General features: G+C 40.6%; 2 protein-coding genes across 2 annotated transcripts in view; both read right to left on the bottom strand.

Annotated features, from left to right (window-relative positions):
• Positions 1–8,502, bottom strand: part of slco1d1 (solute carrier organic anion transporter family, member 1D1) — an 11,372-nt gene extending 2,870 nt beyond the window's left edge. The window contains exons 1-11 of the mRNA XM_014018864.1: positions 8,355–8,502; positions 5,416–5,557; positions 5,200–5,332; positions 4,956–5,080; positions 4,720–4,866; positions 4,483–4,581; positions 3,198–3,455; positions 2,808–2,972; positions 2,314–2,509; positions 1,073–1,238; positions 796–980 (exon numbers count right to left, since the gene is read on the bottom strand). Of these exons, the coding sequence (XP_013874318.1) occupies positions 796–980; positions 1,073–1,238; positions 2,314–2,509; positions 2,808–2,972; positions 3,198–3,455; positions 4,483–4,581; positions 4,720–4,866; positions 4,956–5,080; positions 5,200–5,332; positions 5,416–5,557; positions 8,355–8,405 (1,667 nt within the window). The 5' untranslated portion in view covers positions 8,406–8,502. The remainder of the gene's footprint in view (positions 1–795; positions 981–1,072; positions 1,239–2,313; positions 2,510–2,807; positions 2,973–3,197; positions 3,456–4,482; positions 4,582–4,719; positions 4,867–4,955; positions 5,081–5,199; positions 5,333–5,415; positions 5,558–8,354) is intronic.
• The window catches only part of LOC106524859 (mucin-19), a 56,242-nt gene that overhangs the window by 3,361 nt on the left and 35,906 nt on the right, over positions 1–16,975 (bottom strand). The window contains exons 31-45 of the mRNA XM_014018859.1: positions 16,665–16,754; positions 14,865–15,083; positions 14,534–14,772; positions 14,267–14,453; positions 13,970–14,180; positions 13,723–13,895; positions 13,579–13,648; positions 13,380–13,489; positions 13,267–13,298; positions 13,040–13,193; positions 12,912–12,949; positions 12,724–12,831; positions 12,454–12,493; positions 10,762–10,870; positions 10,552–10,688 (exon numbers count right to left, since the gene is read on the bottom strand). Coding sequence (XP_013874313.1) covers positions 10,552–10,688; positions 10,762–10,870; positions 12,454–12,493; positions 12,724–12,831; positions 12,912–12,949; positions 13,040–13,193; positions 13,267–13,298; positions 13,380–13,489; positions 13,579–13,648; positions 13,723–13,895; positions 13,970–14,180; positions 14,267–14,453; positions 14,534–14,772; positions 14,865–15,083; positions 16,665–16,754 — 1,917 coding nt within the window. The remainder of the gene's footprint in view (positions 1–10,551; positions 10,689–10,761; positions 10,871–12,453; positions 12,494–12,723; positions 12,832–12,911; positions 12,950–13,039; positions 13,194–13,266; positions 13,299–13,379; positions 13,490–13,578; positions 13,649–13,722; positions 13,896–13,969; positions 14,181–14,266; positions 14,454–14,533; positions 14,773–14,864; positions 15,084–16,664; positions 16,755–16,975) is intronic.

The following is a 16,975-nucleotide window of genomic DNA, read 5'->3' as shown; positions in this document are numbered from 1 at the left end:
TGCCACAACTGGCCAAAGTGTTGTTTGGTTTATGTGGTCCAAATCTGCCAATGCTACAACTGGCCCAAGTGTTGTTTGGCTAATGTGGTCCAAATGTGTCAATGCTCCAACTGGCCAAAGTGTTGTTTGGTTTATGTGGTCCAAATGTGTCAATGCTCCAACTGGTCCAATTGAGGTTTGGCTAATGTGGTAAAAATGTGTCAATGCCACAACTGGTCCAATTGAGGTTTGGATAATGTGGTCCAAATGTGTCAATGCTCCAAGTGGCCCAATTGAGGTTTGGCTAATGTGGTCCAAATCTGCCAATGCTACAAGTGGCCCAAGTGTTGTTTGGATAATGTGGTCCAAATGTGTCAATGCTCCAACTGGCCCAATTGAGGTTTGGCTAATGTGGTCCAAATCTGTCAATGCTACAACTAGCCCAAGTGTTGTTTGGTTTATGTGGTCCAAATGTGTCAATGCTCCAAGTGATCCAAATGTGGTTTGGTTTATATGGTGTGTCCCATGCATGGACCACTTCCGGCCACCAAAGGGATGTCATTCATTGCTGTATATCAAACGCACTTTGTGGGCCAGACAAATTTTGCTATGTGGGCCATGTGTATACTCATTAAGTACCTGCCAAATACCCAATAAGTAACTGGTACATACTGAGCAACTCTCTGGTCTGTACTCAGTATGTATCTGGCTGTATTCTGATTCTGTACAGGTCAAGTTTAAAATACTATCACCAAAATTTCCTGTTTTTATCAGGTGGCCATTTTAAAATACACAGTATTTAATAGTATCTTTTACCGAAGCAGCACCATGTATCCCGGTGTGGCCCCACAGGCAGACAGAAATGCTCCCACCACAGATGTCCCCATGTAGAATTTGAACTGTCTATCACATTCGCTCTTCCTGGGACACTGGCCCAGCACAGCTGACATGTTCACGGCTTTGTTCATCGCATCATCAATGCAGGTGCAGTTGTGAAACACCTGGAAAAAAGACCACAAGGAGACTTCAGTCATTTCAGTAATTTGGTAATTTTGTCTTGTGTGTTTAAAAGGCTCACGAGTTGAAGCTTTACCATAGCTCTGCCGGTTCCAGTGGAGGACTGACAGCCCGCCAGGCAGGGCGAGGCGTACGTCATGCCATTGTGGGCACACACCGGATCCCAGTGTTTCAGGGAGCAGGAGCAGCCCGCGTTGCACTGGGATATTAACGTCTGCTGGTTGTAGGACACATCTGGATACCTGGTGCACAAAGGGGTTAGACATTAGTCAAGCTAAACGCTCTTAAAGTGATCCACGATTAGTTGTAACATTAGACTTTATTTGATAAACATAATTAAACTGTAAAATAAAGACTGTAAAAATACTGTAGGCTGTTTAGTTTTGTAAATTAAAAAAAATTATTTTAACACGGACTGAGCCATTTTATTTACACGCAAAACATTCTGGGTAAATGATGATGTTGATAGGTCCTCGGTGCGAGGCTGCTAGCGAGCTATATCCACCCTGAAGGTTAATCTTGGACAATATCTGATGATCGACTCTTTTAAATGAAACCAGAGAGCGTTGACAGAGAGGAGAAGGTAGAAATGACTCAGCCTGGAACTGAAAWTATGGATGGAGGACAACAGAGCTGCTTCATGGAAGAAGAACCTCAGCTTAGCCTGTTAGCTTTAGCCCCGATGCTATATTGCCTTATATGTATTAGCTCGGTGCTAGTGCGACAAGCAAACAAGCTAAACTGAGGTCCTCCATCCACATTTTCAGCTGCAGACCGAGTCATTTTTGTGTTCCCCTCTCTGTCATGTGGATGGAGGACCTCAGTGATGAGAGGAGAATGTATAGCGCTGAGCTAATACATATTTATGGTGATAGCCTCGGGGCTAATGCTAAAGCTAACAGGCTAAGCTGTGGTTCTTCTTCCATGAAGCAGCTCTGTTGTCCTCCATCCATATTTTCAGTTACAGGCTGAGTCATTTCTACCTTCTCCTCTCTGTCAACACTCTGGTTTAATTCAATCTTGGTCAGATATTAACCAAGATTAACCTTCAGGGTGGATATAGCTCGCTAGCAGCCTCACACAGATAACATCGTCGACGTCATCATTTACCCAGAATGCTTTGTGTGTAAATAAAATAGCCCTGTCCATGAAATATATTTTAAAAATTTAGTTTAAAAGTGATAAAAACTAAACACCATTTTTACAGTCTTTATTTTACAGTTAATATAAATATTTATCAAATAAATTCTAATGTTACAACTAATTGTGGATCCCTTTAAGGGTGCCATAAGGATCAAATGTTGTAGCACCACTCACCCTTTATATGAGACAGTGAGCCCAGCCACCTCAGCATTGTCGCAGTGAAGGAAAATCTGGATGGACATGCACAATAAGGCCCCCATCGCTGAAACCATGCACAACCTGGCTGCTCCAACGACACCAAGCTTGAGCCGTTTCATCACAAACCCACCGGCGATGATCCCCAAAGCTACTGCTGGCAGGTTCAAAATACCTGTGTGAGTGAAAGGAAACAACTTTATTTGAAAATTTAATATTGGTGACCAACCAACCAACCAAACACTGGCCATCTCAGGTTAGAACAATTTGTATTTCAACAAAAGCAATGTTGAACAGCTGTTCAGACAAAGAGTCATAAAGTGATGTTTACAGCAACTCAACTTGACAAACATTGGCACAAAAGAAGAGCCCACAGGGAGACATTTAGTGGTTACATTTTAAGTTGGTTTTATCACACACAATCACACTTCCTTACAATAACATCATTGTTTTATTGCACGGAGGGAACGTACCGATGAGAAAAATAGCCTTGGACGCTGCCTGGCCGTAGACCTGCTCCATGTGTTTTGGCTTGAAGGTGATCAAGCCGACGAAGCCGTTGACGGCGACCAGATTGAGGAGGATAATCATGGTGTATATGTTGTTTCTGAATAGTCTTTTCAGGGATGGAAGAAAATCTAGAGAATGAGGCACAAAGTTAAACAAAGTTGCCTTTCTTCACATTTTGTTGCTATTTTTCTCGACTTATTGGATTTCTCTAACAAAAAGCTACAACTATGATACATAATGGTTTTAGAAACGTTTATATAGTATGTTGTATTTGGAACAACTCTCTCGTATTGCTTATCAGAATAGGTCAAAACGCTTAAAAAACACTTTTGGGAGCCTTTTTCTTGAGTTACCTTGAACCATTTCTCTGAATGTGACTGGCTTCTCCTTGTCACCTCCATGGGTTTCGTCTGGCAGGAAATTCTCCTGTTCTGCCACAGCGGTCAGCTCTGTGTTTTTGTTCTTGCTATTCTCTTGCCCCTGTTTGGGCAGAGACTTGGGAAGAAAGAAGAAGGGGATACTCGACAGCAGGATCACTGTGCCGCTCAATATGAATCCCAGCCACCAGGCTCCCACCCAGCGAGAGTCCTTATAGGTAATGCTGATGCTGTCTGGGAGAAAAGTAAGGACGATAAGTGGAACAGGTTCATTGCAGTGAACTTTAGATGCCTTTATGAACAGTTTAACCCTCAGTTCAAATCATGTTAGTTAACTTGTGCTACTGTGTCAACAGAGTGACCTGTTGCAACCCTTGCTCATTGACAAATGTTTTTTTTTCTTTTAGTAAAAGGTCTTAAAGGTTAAAAACTGGAAAAAACGTTAACTATTTTCCTCTTAGCTTGGAAAAACTATGTTAAAAACCAACCAAAGGTCCAGTCTGGCTTAAAAAATGGCTTAAAGATTGGTTTAATATTTGTCCATTTTGAATCATTAATTAATAAATGGGCATAAGCACATTATGCAATGGTCTAGACTGGTTAAAAATTGGTCTAATCTAATTTAATTAAAGTTCTTGAATTGTTAATGGGAAAAAATACATATTGCACAGCAGCCAAACATCTGGCCTGGTCATTTTTAATCAATCAGACTTATTTAAATGGGTCTTTAATGGGCAAAAATTACATCCTGAACACCAACAAAAGTTCTTGTCTGTTTGAAATATTGCTCAGAACTTTATCTGTCATGGCTTCCTAACTGGGTCTATAAAGGGAAAAGCAACACCAACAAAAATCTAGTTTAAAATTACGTGAACAGTAGTCTAACAAATATTAGTTTAATGTTTAACAGTCCATGCTTCTTCAATAGGTCTTTATAAACAAAAATCTATATTACACACTAACCTAAAGTCTAGTCTAGTTGAAATTTTGGTCTCATTTGTCTCAGTCTTCATTGAGAAAAAGTGCATATTAAATGCCAACCAAAGGTTTAACCTGGTTGAAATTTCCTAGCTTCTTGAATGGGCTTTCAATGAGGAAAAAGTAACTAAAGCACACCAAACTACGTGTAGTCTGGTTGAACTACTGACCTAATCAAGGTTACGCCGACATAATAATATATTACTAATATTATGTAAAGATAATCAAAATTATGTGTTACAGTAGACAAAGTATAAATTAATGTTTTTCAGAAGTCACATACCTAAATCGACAAATCCAATGTCGACGTAGATCTTGCTGATATAAGACCCCATCATGTACCCGACCATAGGTCCCAACATTCCCACTGTATGGATGAAGGCTGATACAAAAAAAGTGGGAAAAGGAAACAAATTATGTTTAGAAAATTGTGAATTTGAAACAATATTTTGAAGATCAATGGCTCACTGGTCATGACAGTAAGCAAAACACAGTTTGTTGAAAAATAAAAACGACAAACCCAAATAAAAAGGAGTGTTCTCGTGTCTGGAAAAGTCATCCAGGTAGGACACCCCCAAAGGCATAATGGGAGTCTCTCCAATTCCACGCAACATGTTTCCCAAGAAAACATAGATCCACATGGACGAGCCGACTGCCTTCTCACAGGCTGAGGGGAAGAAAAATGGACTTGAGTGGACTGGTTCACAATCAAATCTAAAATGGGAAATCATAAAATGGTAATTAAGTAGTAAAAACCTTTCATGGTGGCAACATCAGGTGTCTCATTGGCGTCTGTTACAGTGTGATTGGTCAAACAGGGCAGGATGTTCTCAGTGCTGTTGACCTGAGTGTTGTGAGACATGCTGGTCTCGTATTTATACCTGGGAAATATTGAGAGGGACAGTATGTCAAGGGTTCGGGTGCGGCTCAATACACAGTGCTGTTTCTGAACTGCATCGGTGTAGACAAGAAATGAAGAGCAAGTAAACTGGGTACTGACGTTCCCTGGAAGAAGTGAGGCATTGCTATAAGGAAGGACCCGGTGGACATGATTAAACAACCAATACCAATTAGTCTCGGTCGATGGAGCTTTGCACCAAAGTAGCTCACAAAAGCAATAACCAACAAGTTTCCTGGGAAGGACAAAGCACATGAATAAATAAGGAAAAATGACTGTCGCCTTAAAAGAAAGGTTGAGAAATTTAACTGCGCGTACCGATTTCAAAGCTGCCATCTATAAACCCGATCAGAGAGCTGGGGATGTTGAAGCGCCGCTCTATCTGGGTGATGGAGCTCTTCATGTAGGATCCACCGAAAGCTTTGGCAAAATACACAAATGCCAAAGAGACCAAAAACAGCTGTGAAAACACATGAGAAAGGTTAATTTGTTGCAGAAATATGTAACAATATAATGTACGATTTGTTCTTCAAGGAGTCAAACCGTTGTTTTTTTTCTTTGTGTGTTTTGTTTTAGAAATTTGAAGTTTATTTTTGATTAAACTTATTTATCTAAGAAAAGGGGCAGATATTAAAAGATTTTGTCTTCTTCTGCTACCTTTCATTTACACAGCAGGTAAAATAAGTATTGAACACGTCACCATTTTTCTCAGTAAATATATTACTAGAGGTGCTAATGACATGAAATGTTCACCAGATGTTGGTAACAACCCAAGTGATCCAAACATACAAAGAAATCAAACCATAAATGACCAGAAATGAAGTTATTTGTAATAATGTGGAATGGCACAGGGAAAAAGTATTGAACACATGAAGAAAGGGAGGTGTAAAAAGGCATGGAAAGACAAGACACCAGCTGAACTCTCTCAGTAATTAGAAAGCAAGCCTGCCCCTTGTCAGTGCAAACTGAAATCAGCTGGTTCAGTCCCAAATGATGGCCAGGTATCACACAAGAACCATCTGATGATGGGTAAAAGTAAAGAGCTCTCTCAAGACCTTCACAACCTTATTGTTGCAAAGCATAATGATGGCATCGGTTACAGAAGAATGTCTAAACTTCTGAAGGTTCCAGTGAGCACTGTTGGGGCCATAATTCAGAAGTGGAAAGAACATCATTTCACCATAAACTGACCACGACCAGGTGCTCCTCACAAGATTTCTGACAGAGGAGTGAAAAGAATTATCAGAAGAGTTGTCCAAGAGCCAAGGACCACTTGTGGAGAGCTTCAGAAAGACCTGGAATTAGCAGGTACGATTGTTTCAAAGAAAACAATAAGTAATGCACTGAACCACCATGGCCTGTATGCACGCTCACCACGCAAGACTCCACTGCTGAAGAAACAGCATGTTGAAGCTCCTTTAAAGTTTGCTGCACAACATTTAAACAAGCCTGTGTAATACTGCACTGTCAGAAAATAGGGTACAGTAGGAGTACATTTTTGTTTATTCTAAGTTTTGTACCCCTATAGAGCTAATAATTGTACCTTACAGTACATATTTGTACTTTTTGAAGGCTTGAAATGTACATTTATGTTCCCAAGTACTTAATGGTACATATAAGTACCCTGTATTGATGATTTTAGGGTACAATATCAGAAGATGGACATTGAAGCAATAAGTCATATTAGATAAATGTAATTTGATGGTAATATTTAAAGACTTTTGAAAAAACTTTGGGAAGTATTCTTGAGTAACAAATAAATAAAGACATAAATAACTAGCTAATGCAAATATAAATAACACTTAGATATTAAAAACAATAAATACACTAAATCTACTTATAACATTTAAATTACTTAAGCCTACATTTTTTTGTTTGTTTGCACTTCGAAGAAGCTCTGACGCTGGTAGTCTATGTAGAYAATAATGTGGGTTTACACACCCCAGAACCGAACATTTTGACTTCTGGACTTGCATTTTCGGCGTGACGCTATGAACTACAAAATCACACAGCGAGGAAAAAAATGGCGGACTATGAAATCCAGTTGGCTGGAAATACATCACCATAAATGGTAGTTCCGAAGAAAAAAGTGTGACGAAATAAGCAAAGAAACAAAATAAGCAACAGCAGATTTTGAACAAAGTGAAAAATATGACCCATAAAAAATATCTTTGCAGTAACAGGACAGAATAAATTAAAGTTTTCTACACTCCTAGACACTATAATTGCACAAAAAATAGTTTATAAATGCAAAAAAAGTGCATTTAGCATGATATGTCTCCTTTAAGATTGATTTAAAGCTGCTCAATATGGTAAATAAATACCACTCGTAGTAATCCTGACCGGAAACAAAACTACTTATTCTGCCTTAGTTAAACAAAATAAATCCTTTAAAAATGTTTTTTTTTTTTGTTTATCCAAGACAAAAAAAAATAAAAACTTTATTTTTAAGTTGAAACAGGATGCTGGTGTCAGTTCATTAGTATAAACCAAAATTATGTTTTAAAAAACTCAAGATTTTTTTAAAAATAAATCTTAGACGACCAAGGAACTGATCAAGCTGGTTTTAGCTAAATTGACTAGCGAGCTGCGGCTATCCACTAAACAATTTAGCATTAAGAACCAAATGTTTCTTATAGGTTTTATTAATAATGTGCAGACTTGGTCCATTTTGTGTAAAACTATTAAGATAATATTTTAGAGCTGCTTAAAATATTGTTTGTAAAACAAGAGAAAGAGCCGATTAAGCTAATGTTAGCTTAATTGACCAGCAAAATCCACAAATCAGACAGAATGTTTTTTGGGCCAATTTGACATGAGTAGTATTTAGAAAAATAAAAAATAATTTCAGAAGCAAAAATTTAATCTTCTTGTAAAATGCACAAAAAAATGTAACATTTTGTAAATTTCCCCCCTTGATGCTCACAGATATCTTAAATTTGCGCAGCCATACGATGGATTGACACAACGATCAATGATTAACAGGGATTTGCCGTAACCTGTAGGTCACAGATTGTACCGTATATATGACTCAGCAATATTTATTCCGGCGTTCGAGGTTTTACTGATGCCTTTTCAAATAATCATTATCAGAAAGCCAATAAACTGTAATTACTGACCGACTGTCACCAAATAAATCCTCATAAAGAGTTCCTTATGGAAAAAAAGTCCATTATTAAAAGAAATTGGGATTTTTAAACATTCGTGAGGACTTTCTTATACTTCGCAATACAGGCAAATTTTAACATTTCACTCACCTTCAGCTTTGAGCAACAAGCCTTCTGGGTTTGTTTGGACTCCACACTCATGATGTTGCCGTTTTAGTTGATTAAAGCAGAATAAGAAAAAGTAAACCTGCAACAACAACAAAAAAAAAAAAACATTTTAAAGCAGAGGAAGTCTAGAATAAATAGTTATCTTTCATCAATATCTGGTCATTTCTGGTTTTATTTAATCCTAGTGCACAAAATACTGTTAATATACATTGAAAAGCCTTCCTCTGACCATCCTTACGTGAGGTTTTAATGTGGTAAAAAGCAGATCATTACCTGTGAGTCGATGTGATGGATCCCAGCTGAAGACTTCTTGTACCTCACAGGACTTTGTGTCCGAAGCTAGTCTCTTATCGCCACAATTATAAAATCAACTGTAATCAGTAACTCAGCCACTGGTGTTGATCGAGTCAATAAAGAAGGCCATCCAATCCTGGCAGCCAGACTCACAACAGACACACGGAGCGGGCCGATTGTTTGACCGTCAGGGAAAAGTTCAGAGGTTCTCTGAGTACAAACACACACGGACGTTCAGTGTCTCAAACATCCTCCTCTGTGAACATCACAGGACTCCCGAGTGTCACAAACAGCAGGCTGGGACCACAATAAGCTTTGTTTGTTGTCGTACGAGCCTGCTGTTTCTGTTAGTTTGCCCGTTTCAAAGAAAGAAGCGCTTTCCTCTCGCAGAGAAATGTATTTTTTTTTTGTAAGACTTGGTGCTTCCAAGACYCCCATCAAAGCCTTCCTGTACTAACAGGCGCTTCCTGCCAAACAATGGCTTTCCCCCCTAACGTCCACCACATCTGAACACCTTTATTAAACTCAGGTAACACTGGGRCCTGTGAGCATCCTCGCACACACACAGGACCCCTCTCCCTGGGATACACCAGGGCCGTGGAGGGCCTAGACCCTCCCCCAACTGAACTCCATGACTTTTGCTCCAGAACCAAGTCTGTGTGAAGGTTATCTGCTTTGRATCGCTCAGACACACACAGCAGCTCAGCCTCTCTTTGTCTGAYCTGATCTGAGTTAATCAAGACTTGTTGATCATGAAGCTTTTTTACATTAACCAGGTTTGAACAGGAGTCAGAATCTGACATTATATACAAAGAGACAGTCTGAGGACACATGCACATAGACAGAGACAGATGGACGGGCAGATAAAAAGACTTAAATGGATAAATATTTTTGTTTAGCTGTCACTTTATTTCTGTGGAACCTTTTTCATCAAATAACCACGAAATGTGAAAGAAACAATCGGCCGCAATGAGGGGGAAATAAATAATTACATCCAAATTTTTCCTCTTTTTTTCTCTAAAGCGTCACTCAGTTTTTCGTCTGATTCCTCTACAAGGCCACATTTTTATAAGTCATACAAAGAAATATTATCTGAGGCTGGAAGAGTAAGGACTCATGTAATATCATTTTCAGCCAGCAGAGGGAGCCGTCAGGTTTTAAATGAGGTTTCATATTCTGTTTGTCAGCAACACATTTCATGAACCACTGCACATATTTTAGTCAAACTCAGAAATKAATAACAGGCTGGACGTCTACAAGTGACCAACGTTTGGATGCTGCAGTTAATCCAACGTTACAAACATAAAAATGGCTCCAATTCAGATAATTTTACAGATGTTGAGTCTTAAATTTGGTCTGGCAGTGGCTGAGAGTTATCCCAAACAAATACTCTGAGGTTTGTTTGGAACCTGGGCCTGAGAGGCTGTAGGTGTCCTGTCCTTCGTCAGAACATTATCTCACTGTGGATCATAAACACAGCAGAGGAAAGATCTTTGAAATGCTCACAACTTTTTGAGTTTTGGACCTGTTTCAACTTGAGAGCAAGAGGTTCTTTTGTCTCTATGTGCAGTTTTTTTTCTCTTATTCAAATTAAACCGAAAAGAAACACATTGTCGACTCTAAAACAATTTAGAAACATAAAAGTTCAGACTCATCCAATCTGAATTTTGAAGTGTATTTTATTTTATGTTGATCCAAATAAAATGACTTCATTAAAATAACAAATGACTGATTTAAAAAAATAAAAAAAMCAGAAAATATTTTTCCAATCATGTCTTAAGTTTGATTAGGTGAGCTTTAGTTTAAAAAATAAAAAGTTTCCATTAGTTTTGAACTCTTTACGGCCCCAGAGGTACTGCGGTGGTGTTACAAGCTCTGCACTCACAGCTGGTGATGTAACCGTACTCGTACTGCCTGCTGATGAGGTCGAAGCACTTCAGCGCCATGAATCTCCTCTCCGAGCTCTGCGCCTGACAGCAGCTGTGCTCCTGATGAACCTGGATGTCGTTGCTTATTGTCACGCTGTCGGAGGGGACCACACAAACCGTTAGCCTTTGAAAACGCTTCCTGTTGAGATGTCGACGGCTGTTCTTACCTGGGCTGCGTTGAACACAGACCCTGACACACGGGTATCTGCAAGACGGCTCTGCAGCTCTGAACGGTGAYGTTCAGCGTGAATATTTTGGGAGCGCAGGAATAATTACCTGGAGTTGGAGACAGTGACAGCATCAAAAGAAATCTTCACTTGTTTGGGTCAATTTTAGGGAAAAAAGAGGGAAATCATAAAAAAAAAGAAAATGCAAGTTGGAAGTTTGTGACCTGGAGTTATCAAAAGAATGCAGAAAATTTGCACATTTTAATTCTGTAACTTTTGCAAAGGGAAACGTGCGCCTCAAACTGTGCTGCCAACCAAATGAAGTCAATCTGTGCTGAAAAAAAAAGGTAACAAATCTTGAAATATCTTGCTAACCCCTGCCAGGAAACGCTGCGTACCACTAAACTAAACTAAGCAGTGGTGGACATGATTCCGCTAATCAGCTAAAAGTGGAATAGTTATTTCACTAACATTTAAAACCGTTAGTGGACCAGTAAGTTTAGCACAAAATTAGGTTTGCCAAACTTTAGGTCCACTAACAGCTAACTAACAAGCTCGCCTTAACAGGTTTGTGTCCCTTCAGTCTTCAGCTCGAAGGAGACGAAGATGTGCAACGCAGACTGAGTGACAGTTGTTTTAGCGGTTAGCTGTTAGCTTCTGCTAATTTTTACTACTTAGCTGTTTAGAATGAACTATTCTTTTACATTAGCAAGGTTTTAGTTAGCAGATTGTGAATTAGCAAAGCTAACGTTTTGATTAGCCGTGTCCACCACTGCTCACAAAGTAGCAAAGATGGTCCTGAAAGCTTTAACTTATTTTAAATAAGCCATTTCATTCCTCCTCGACATGGTGAGCCAGATATTTAGTTCTTCTAGACTTTGAACTCACTGGGAGGATATTTTTTTTTGGTTTCACTTCTGAACCTGCTGTTTGTAGCAAAAAGTCAAGTATAAATGGCGCTAAGATAGCTCTGATGTGAAGCGTGTAATTAGCGCCGTTAGCTCTGTGGATGCAGAGAGGGCGCCGATGATGAGCAAAAACAGAATCAGGTGTTTTTAGTGTATTTGGGTAGCCTGGCCCTWGCCTTCCTACGCAGTTACGCTCAGTTCTAGTTTCCCTTTTCTGCTCCGTCTGGGATTTCTCCCAKAGACGAGGATTTCTTWAGGAGAATTTCGTTCGGGCCAATCAGAGAACAGAATGTTGATTTTCTGCRCAGTGTCTGYTAGTTATTTTAGCACACGGCAGTGGAGGAAGTGAATGAAGCCAGTCCGCGTTGATAAGGCTTCCAAATTAAATTAAATTTGTCTGACAAAGCAGCAGCTCTCATTTACAGTCGTCTCGTTCAGCTCGGTATATTTCTCCTCTCAGTAGGGTTGTTTACAGCACGCGATTTCTGGTTAGCTTCTTAGCTTAGCCTGCTTCACAGTGGAGCTGGCACACACATACGTCGCGGCCAACAGATCCAATCGTTTTAAACTTCAGCAGAGGCCACGCCTCCAGAAAGAATCGCTTCTCTATAGCCGAGAGTCCAGACCCTCTGTACGAAGCAAAGTGAAGGACAAGGGTCTGGTTTTTACCAGGTTAGCATTTGGATCACTTAATGCAAGAAATTAAAATCTGGATTGCTGAAAGGTGAATGACAGATAACAAGTAGCACAAATTACCTGTTTGTTTTTAATTCTTTTTACTTACAGGAGAAGCAGCAGTGCTGATCGTCCCAAACTCTGTCCTCCTGTTAAAGAAAAACCACACATCAGGTGCTTTACAAACCAAATTCTTTCAAAACAAACTCTAATGAAAGATTTCTCCATAGTGTTTATGTGAGATGCCCCTTCCTGACACAACCTGGGCTCAAACCTGCAGCCACGAGACTACGAGACCACGACACTGACCACCGAGCTACCGTAGCACCAGCGGTGCCACTGGTGTAAATGTGAATAAATTCAGCGTAAAACCGGGCACCTCCGAGCAGCTTTCTGAGGGACAGACTCTTCTTTCAGTCTGAACTCCCTCGGTGGTGCAGGTGAAGGACAAGCAGGGCTGAGCAGCATCTTTCCACTGCTCTCCCACCTACAAACAACAAAAACAGACGTGAAGAGGAGAAACTGGACAACACCATCACCCATTTATTATGAGATCATATGACGTACTTTGAAGGTCTGTCCAGGATAACTGCAGGTCTTTTCAACTAAAAGAAAAAAAAAGGGAAAACGTTCACTAAAAAGGAGGCCTGGTGCAACTTTTCTTTAGAGCTGAAGTCCAACTTCTCAGCTCTTACCACAAATCGGATCACCACAGCAAGTGGTGTTTACCAAAACGGTCCCGGCGGAGCATATCGGAGTCGGCTGGGTGGGTTTTGGCACGCACTCCTCGGTCGAGGTCTGGTTGTTACATGTGCACACGTGGCACTCAGACTCCCACACCTCACCCGGCTGGAAAAACAGGCACAGAAACTCTTTTAGTTTGCAATGAACAAACTGGAAACAAATCAGAAAAAATACTTACTAGTTTGGGTTCTCCGAGTGGTCCTTTACAGTCTGCAGGGAAAAAATACTCTCGTTAACGCACAAAACTTAGAAAACAGGAATGACGTCACTTGTGCGCACCGCAGTACTCACAGTTGCATTTTCCCACGCAGACGTCCGAGTGGGTTCCTGCTCGGATGAGACCAGGAGGACAGAAACAACCGGCGCTTTTCTTATCGAGGTTTGTTCCTGGATAACGAACTCTATAGACAGAAAAATAAAACCAAACATAAAAATTAATAACAAGAAGGTGAAGGAAACAAATGAGAGAATAATGTAATAATTTACAAACCCGCCCAAGCAGTAGTCGCCGATATTCTTTTGGCATTCCTTGTAAACCAGACCATCTGGACAGGAGACATCTGAGCCGTGGAGACGATAATCAGCAGGTCTGAATGACTGGACTCAGCGTCGGACAGAGAAGTTAAAAACCTACCACAGACTCCAGCCGTCAGTCCTCTCCAGTCGAYGCAGAAACCGACACTTTTGCACTCCTCTGCAGCTTGAGTCAGAGCGAAGCAGGAAGCGTTTGGGTTGGTGCACGAATCGAACTTACAATTCTTCTTCTTTGTCTCCAGATCCACGACCTTGCTGCAGTTTGAAAACACCCTGTGGGAGGAAACGAGTCGACTTGTTATTTAGCTACGGTTAACGCCAAACGTCTGTCRGCGTGACGAGCCTACGAGTGGTCCAGCAGGTCACAGAACGGGTTGGGCAGACACGTTGGGGGCGATTGAGTGCTGAGCACAGAATGGCAGGACACGTTCGTTGGGGCGGAGGAGCAGTTTGGCTTGGAGGGGTCGTCGTACAGCCAGTCGAAAGCCGTCTTCTCGCAGCAGGTGTCGTCTTCKATCTGCCCTCCTTTACGGACACAGGAAGCGCCGCCGCACACACCTGAAACCAAAAAATATAACGAGTCGGAACAACAAAAGACCCGTTAAAGAGTGGTGCTAATGAGGCGTGGCCGGGTCAGAACCTACCACACTGTCCCTGGGTGTTGTTCACGAAGTGCTCCATGGCGAGATTGACCACCAGGTTGAAGGACGGCGACAGAGAAACGAAGGAGCGGATCTCTGCAATGGAGATGAACGCCACAAAACCGGTGGTTTCAAACCTCAGCCCGTCCTTTTCGAACGGCGGTTGTACGGCCGYGTTGTTCAGTTTGGCCTGAGGCGGATCAGATCAGGAGTAAAACTTCGGCAAAACATCCTGACATGGTTTGTAAAAAAAGTAAAAACGCATCAAACCTCTATTGTGAAGGACTCCGTGGTATAGAGCGTAGCTGTGCTGTTCTGGTATTTGAGGATGACGCCTCTGACGCAGCTGCCCAGTACGCCCGACAAGCAGTAGAAGTTGTCCACGGCGATGGTCAGGTGGTAGCGTGGCGACCGCTCCTCTACCAGAACGTAGGTGCACTCTTCCAGGAAATCGAATGCCAGGCCTTGGAAAGTGATGTAGTGCGGGTCTCCGTACAGGTCGCAGCGACCTGCGAAAGTTGACAATAAAAAAAGGGTTTTAGTTGACGGCAACAGAAACCAGGGAATGACTGAAAAATGGCACGATGGCGTCTACGCTCACAGTTGCACGTCAGCGTTTCACAGCATCCGTCCGTGATTTTGGTGACCTGATTTCTGGGACAGGAAGGAACAACAGACTGTGGACAAACCACCGAGGTCAGCTGTATTCTCCCATCTACGCAGGTCTTATGGAAGCAGTCCTCTGTCCACATATCGCCACAGGACCAGGTCAGTCCCCTTCTTAAATCAGTGCAGATACATTTTGGTGTTGTTGGCTGAGCTGTAGAAGACAGTGACGATAAAAAAAAATCGGATTATCAGTAAAAGTTGCAGCAAGGATGACCGATAAGGTTGAAATTTTGCAACTTTTATACAACCTACTTATTTACTTTTGTAATAAAAATAAAAAAAGCTAGTTTTTGATGTTTAAACTGTGCAAGAAGTGTAAAAATCTGCATTAAACCACAGATTTGTGTCTCCCACTCTGTAACAGACAACCTAATGAGAGGCAGACACGCAGAGTAAAAGACAAGTCTCAAACTAAAGGTTGTTTAAAAACTAAAAGTTGTTTAATAAAAAAACTCATTAATCGCACCTGGAATGTTTCTGGACCAGTTTTCATCAAAGTCTGGTGAAAATATGGTGTTTCGCCCTCAAGTGACTCATACAGTCACCATTTTAACATACGACACAACTTTTACATAACGTGATAATTTTTACATACCGTTATAATTTTAATATACAACATAACTTTTACATAACGTGATAATTTTTACATACCGTCATAATTTTTACATACCGTCATAATTTTAACAAACGACATAACTTTTGCATACCGTGATAATTTTTACATACCGTCATAATTTTTGCATACGACATAACTTTTACATACTATCACAACTTTTAGATACCGTCATAATTTTAACATACGATGTAACTTTTACATACTGTCATAATTTCAACATTTGACAATATTTCAATTCAATTTAATTCAAAAATAGTTTATTGATCCCAGAGGGAAATTAGGTGACATAGTGACATATATGGTGACATATTTACACAGTTTTATATGCAGTCACCATATTTTGATACCGCGGTAAACCAAAATACAGTCATACTTTTCAAGCCTACAATGGAAGTCAATGGGAGTAGGATTTGAGTGCTAYGCATTTTGGAGGATTTAAAGAAAAAATATTAATTTTATAACAGTGAGAAACTCACTGAATGTAATGGGACATAGTTGGATGCATAAACTGTATAAGTGTAAAGTTGTGGTAAAAGACGTTTCAACAGCTAAAATTATTATGAAATCACACTCCAAGATGACCATTCCATAATAAAAACTTTATAAAACTATATAAAATTATCAAAATTATAAAGTTTGACCAGGTTCCACCAAGTCCAAGGTAGACGTGAATAGAATATACCTGCGTAATAAACAAGTATGGGCCAGACCTGGCAATGTGTCACTGTTTTGAAGGTGGCATGCCAAAACTGTACCAGTTGTGGTTTGGTTATCACTGTAGGTGTACTGTATTGTGTGAGCCAGAACAGGGCAAGACAATTTTTTACTATGAACTAATTCTCTAATTCTTGGTGCAGATAACACCAACAACAATGGCTCTTTGGTGGCCCAGATGTAGTTTGCCAGAGGTGGGCCAGCAACACATAAAAAACCCACCACCAAACCAGTTGGGGATTGACATAGTATCTGGGTCACATAAACCAAACCACAGTTGGGCCAGTTATGGAATACCATCATATAAACGRTGCCATCATTGCCAGGTTTGGCAGACACCTGTTCGTTAAATGAGATAAACTGAAGAATAATGCTCTGAATCTCTGAGAATAAAGAACTCACCAGTTGACCGAGTGTATCCTGTTGTCAGCTGAGTTGTAGATTCAGTCGTAGGYTGCATTGTTACCAAGGTCTTCACAGTTGTGGGTTGTGCTGTTGCCAAGGTTGACGTAACTTCAGTTGTGGGTTTCGTTGTTACTGAAGTCACTGTAGCTTCAGTTGTAGGTTGCGTTGACGGTGTCGTGGTAGCTTCAGTCGTAGGTTGTGTTGTTACCGGTGTCATGGTAGATTCAGTCGTAGGTTGTGTTGTTACCGGTGTCATGGTAGATTCAGTCGTAGGTTGTGTTGTTACCGGTGTCATGGTAGATTCAGTC

Source organism: Austrofundulus limnaeus, unplaced genomic scaffold (genome assembly GCF_001266775.1).
Source record: "Austrofundulus limnaeus strain Quisiro unplaced genomic scaffold, Austrofundulus_limnaeus-1.0 Scaffold204, whole genome shotgun sequence".
NCBI classification, from domain to species: Eukaryota; Metazoa; Chordata; class Actinopteri; order Cyprinodontiformes; family Rivulidae; genus Austrofundulus; species Austrofundulus limnaeus.
This window is presented reverse-complemented; position numbering and strand designations above follow the sequence as displayed.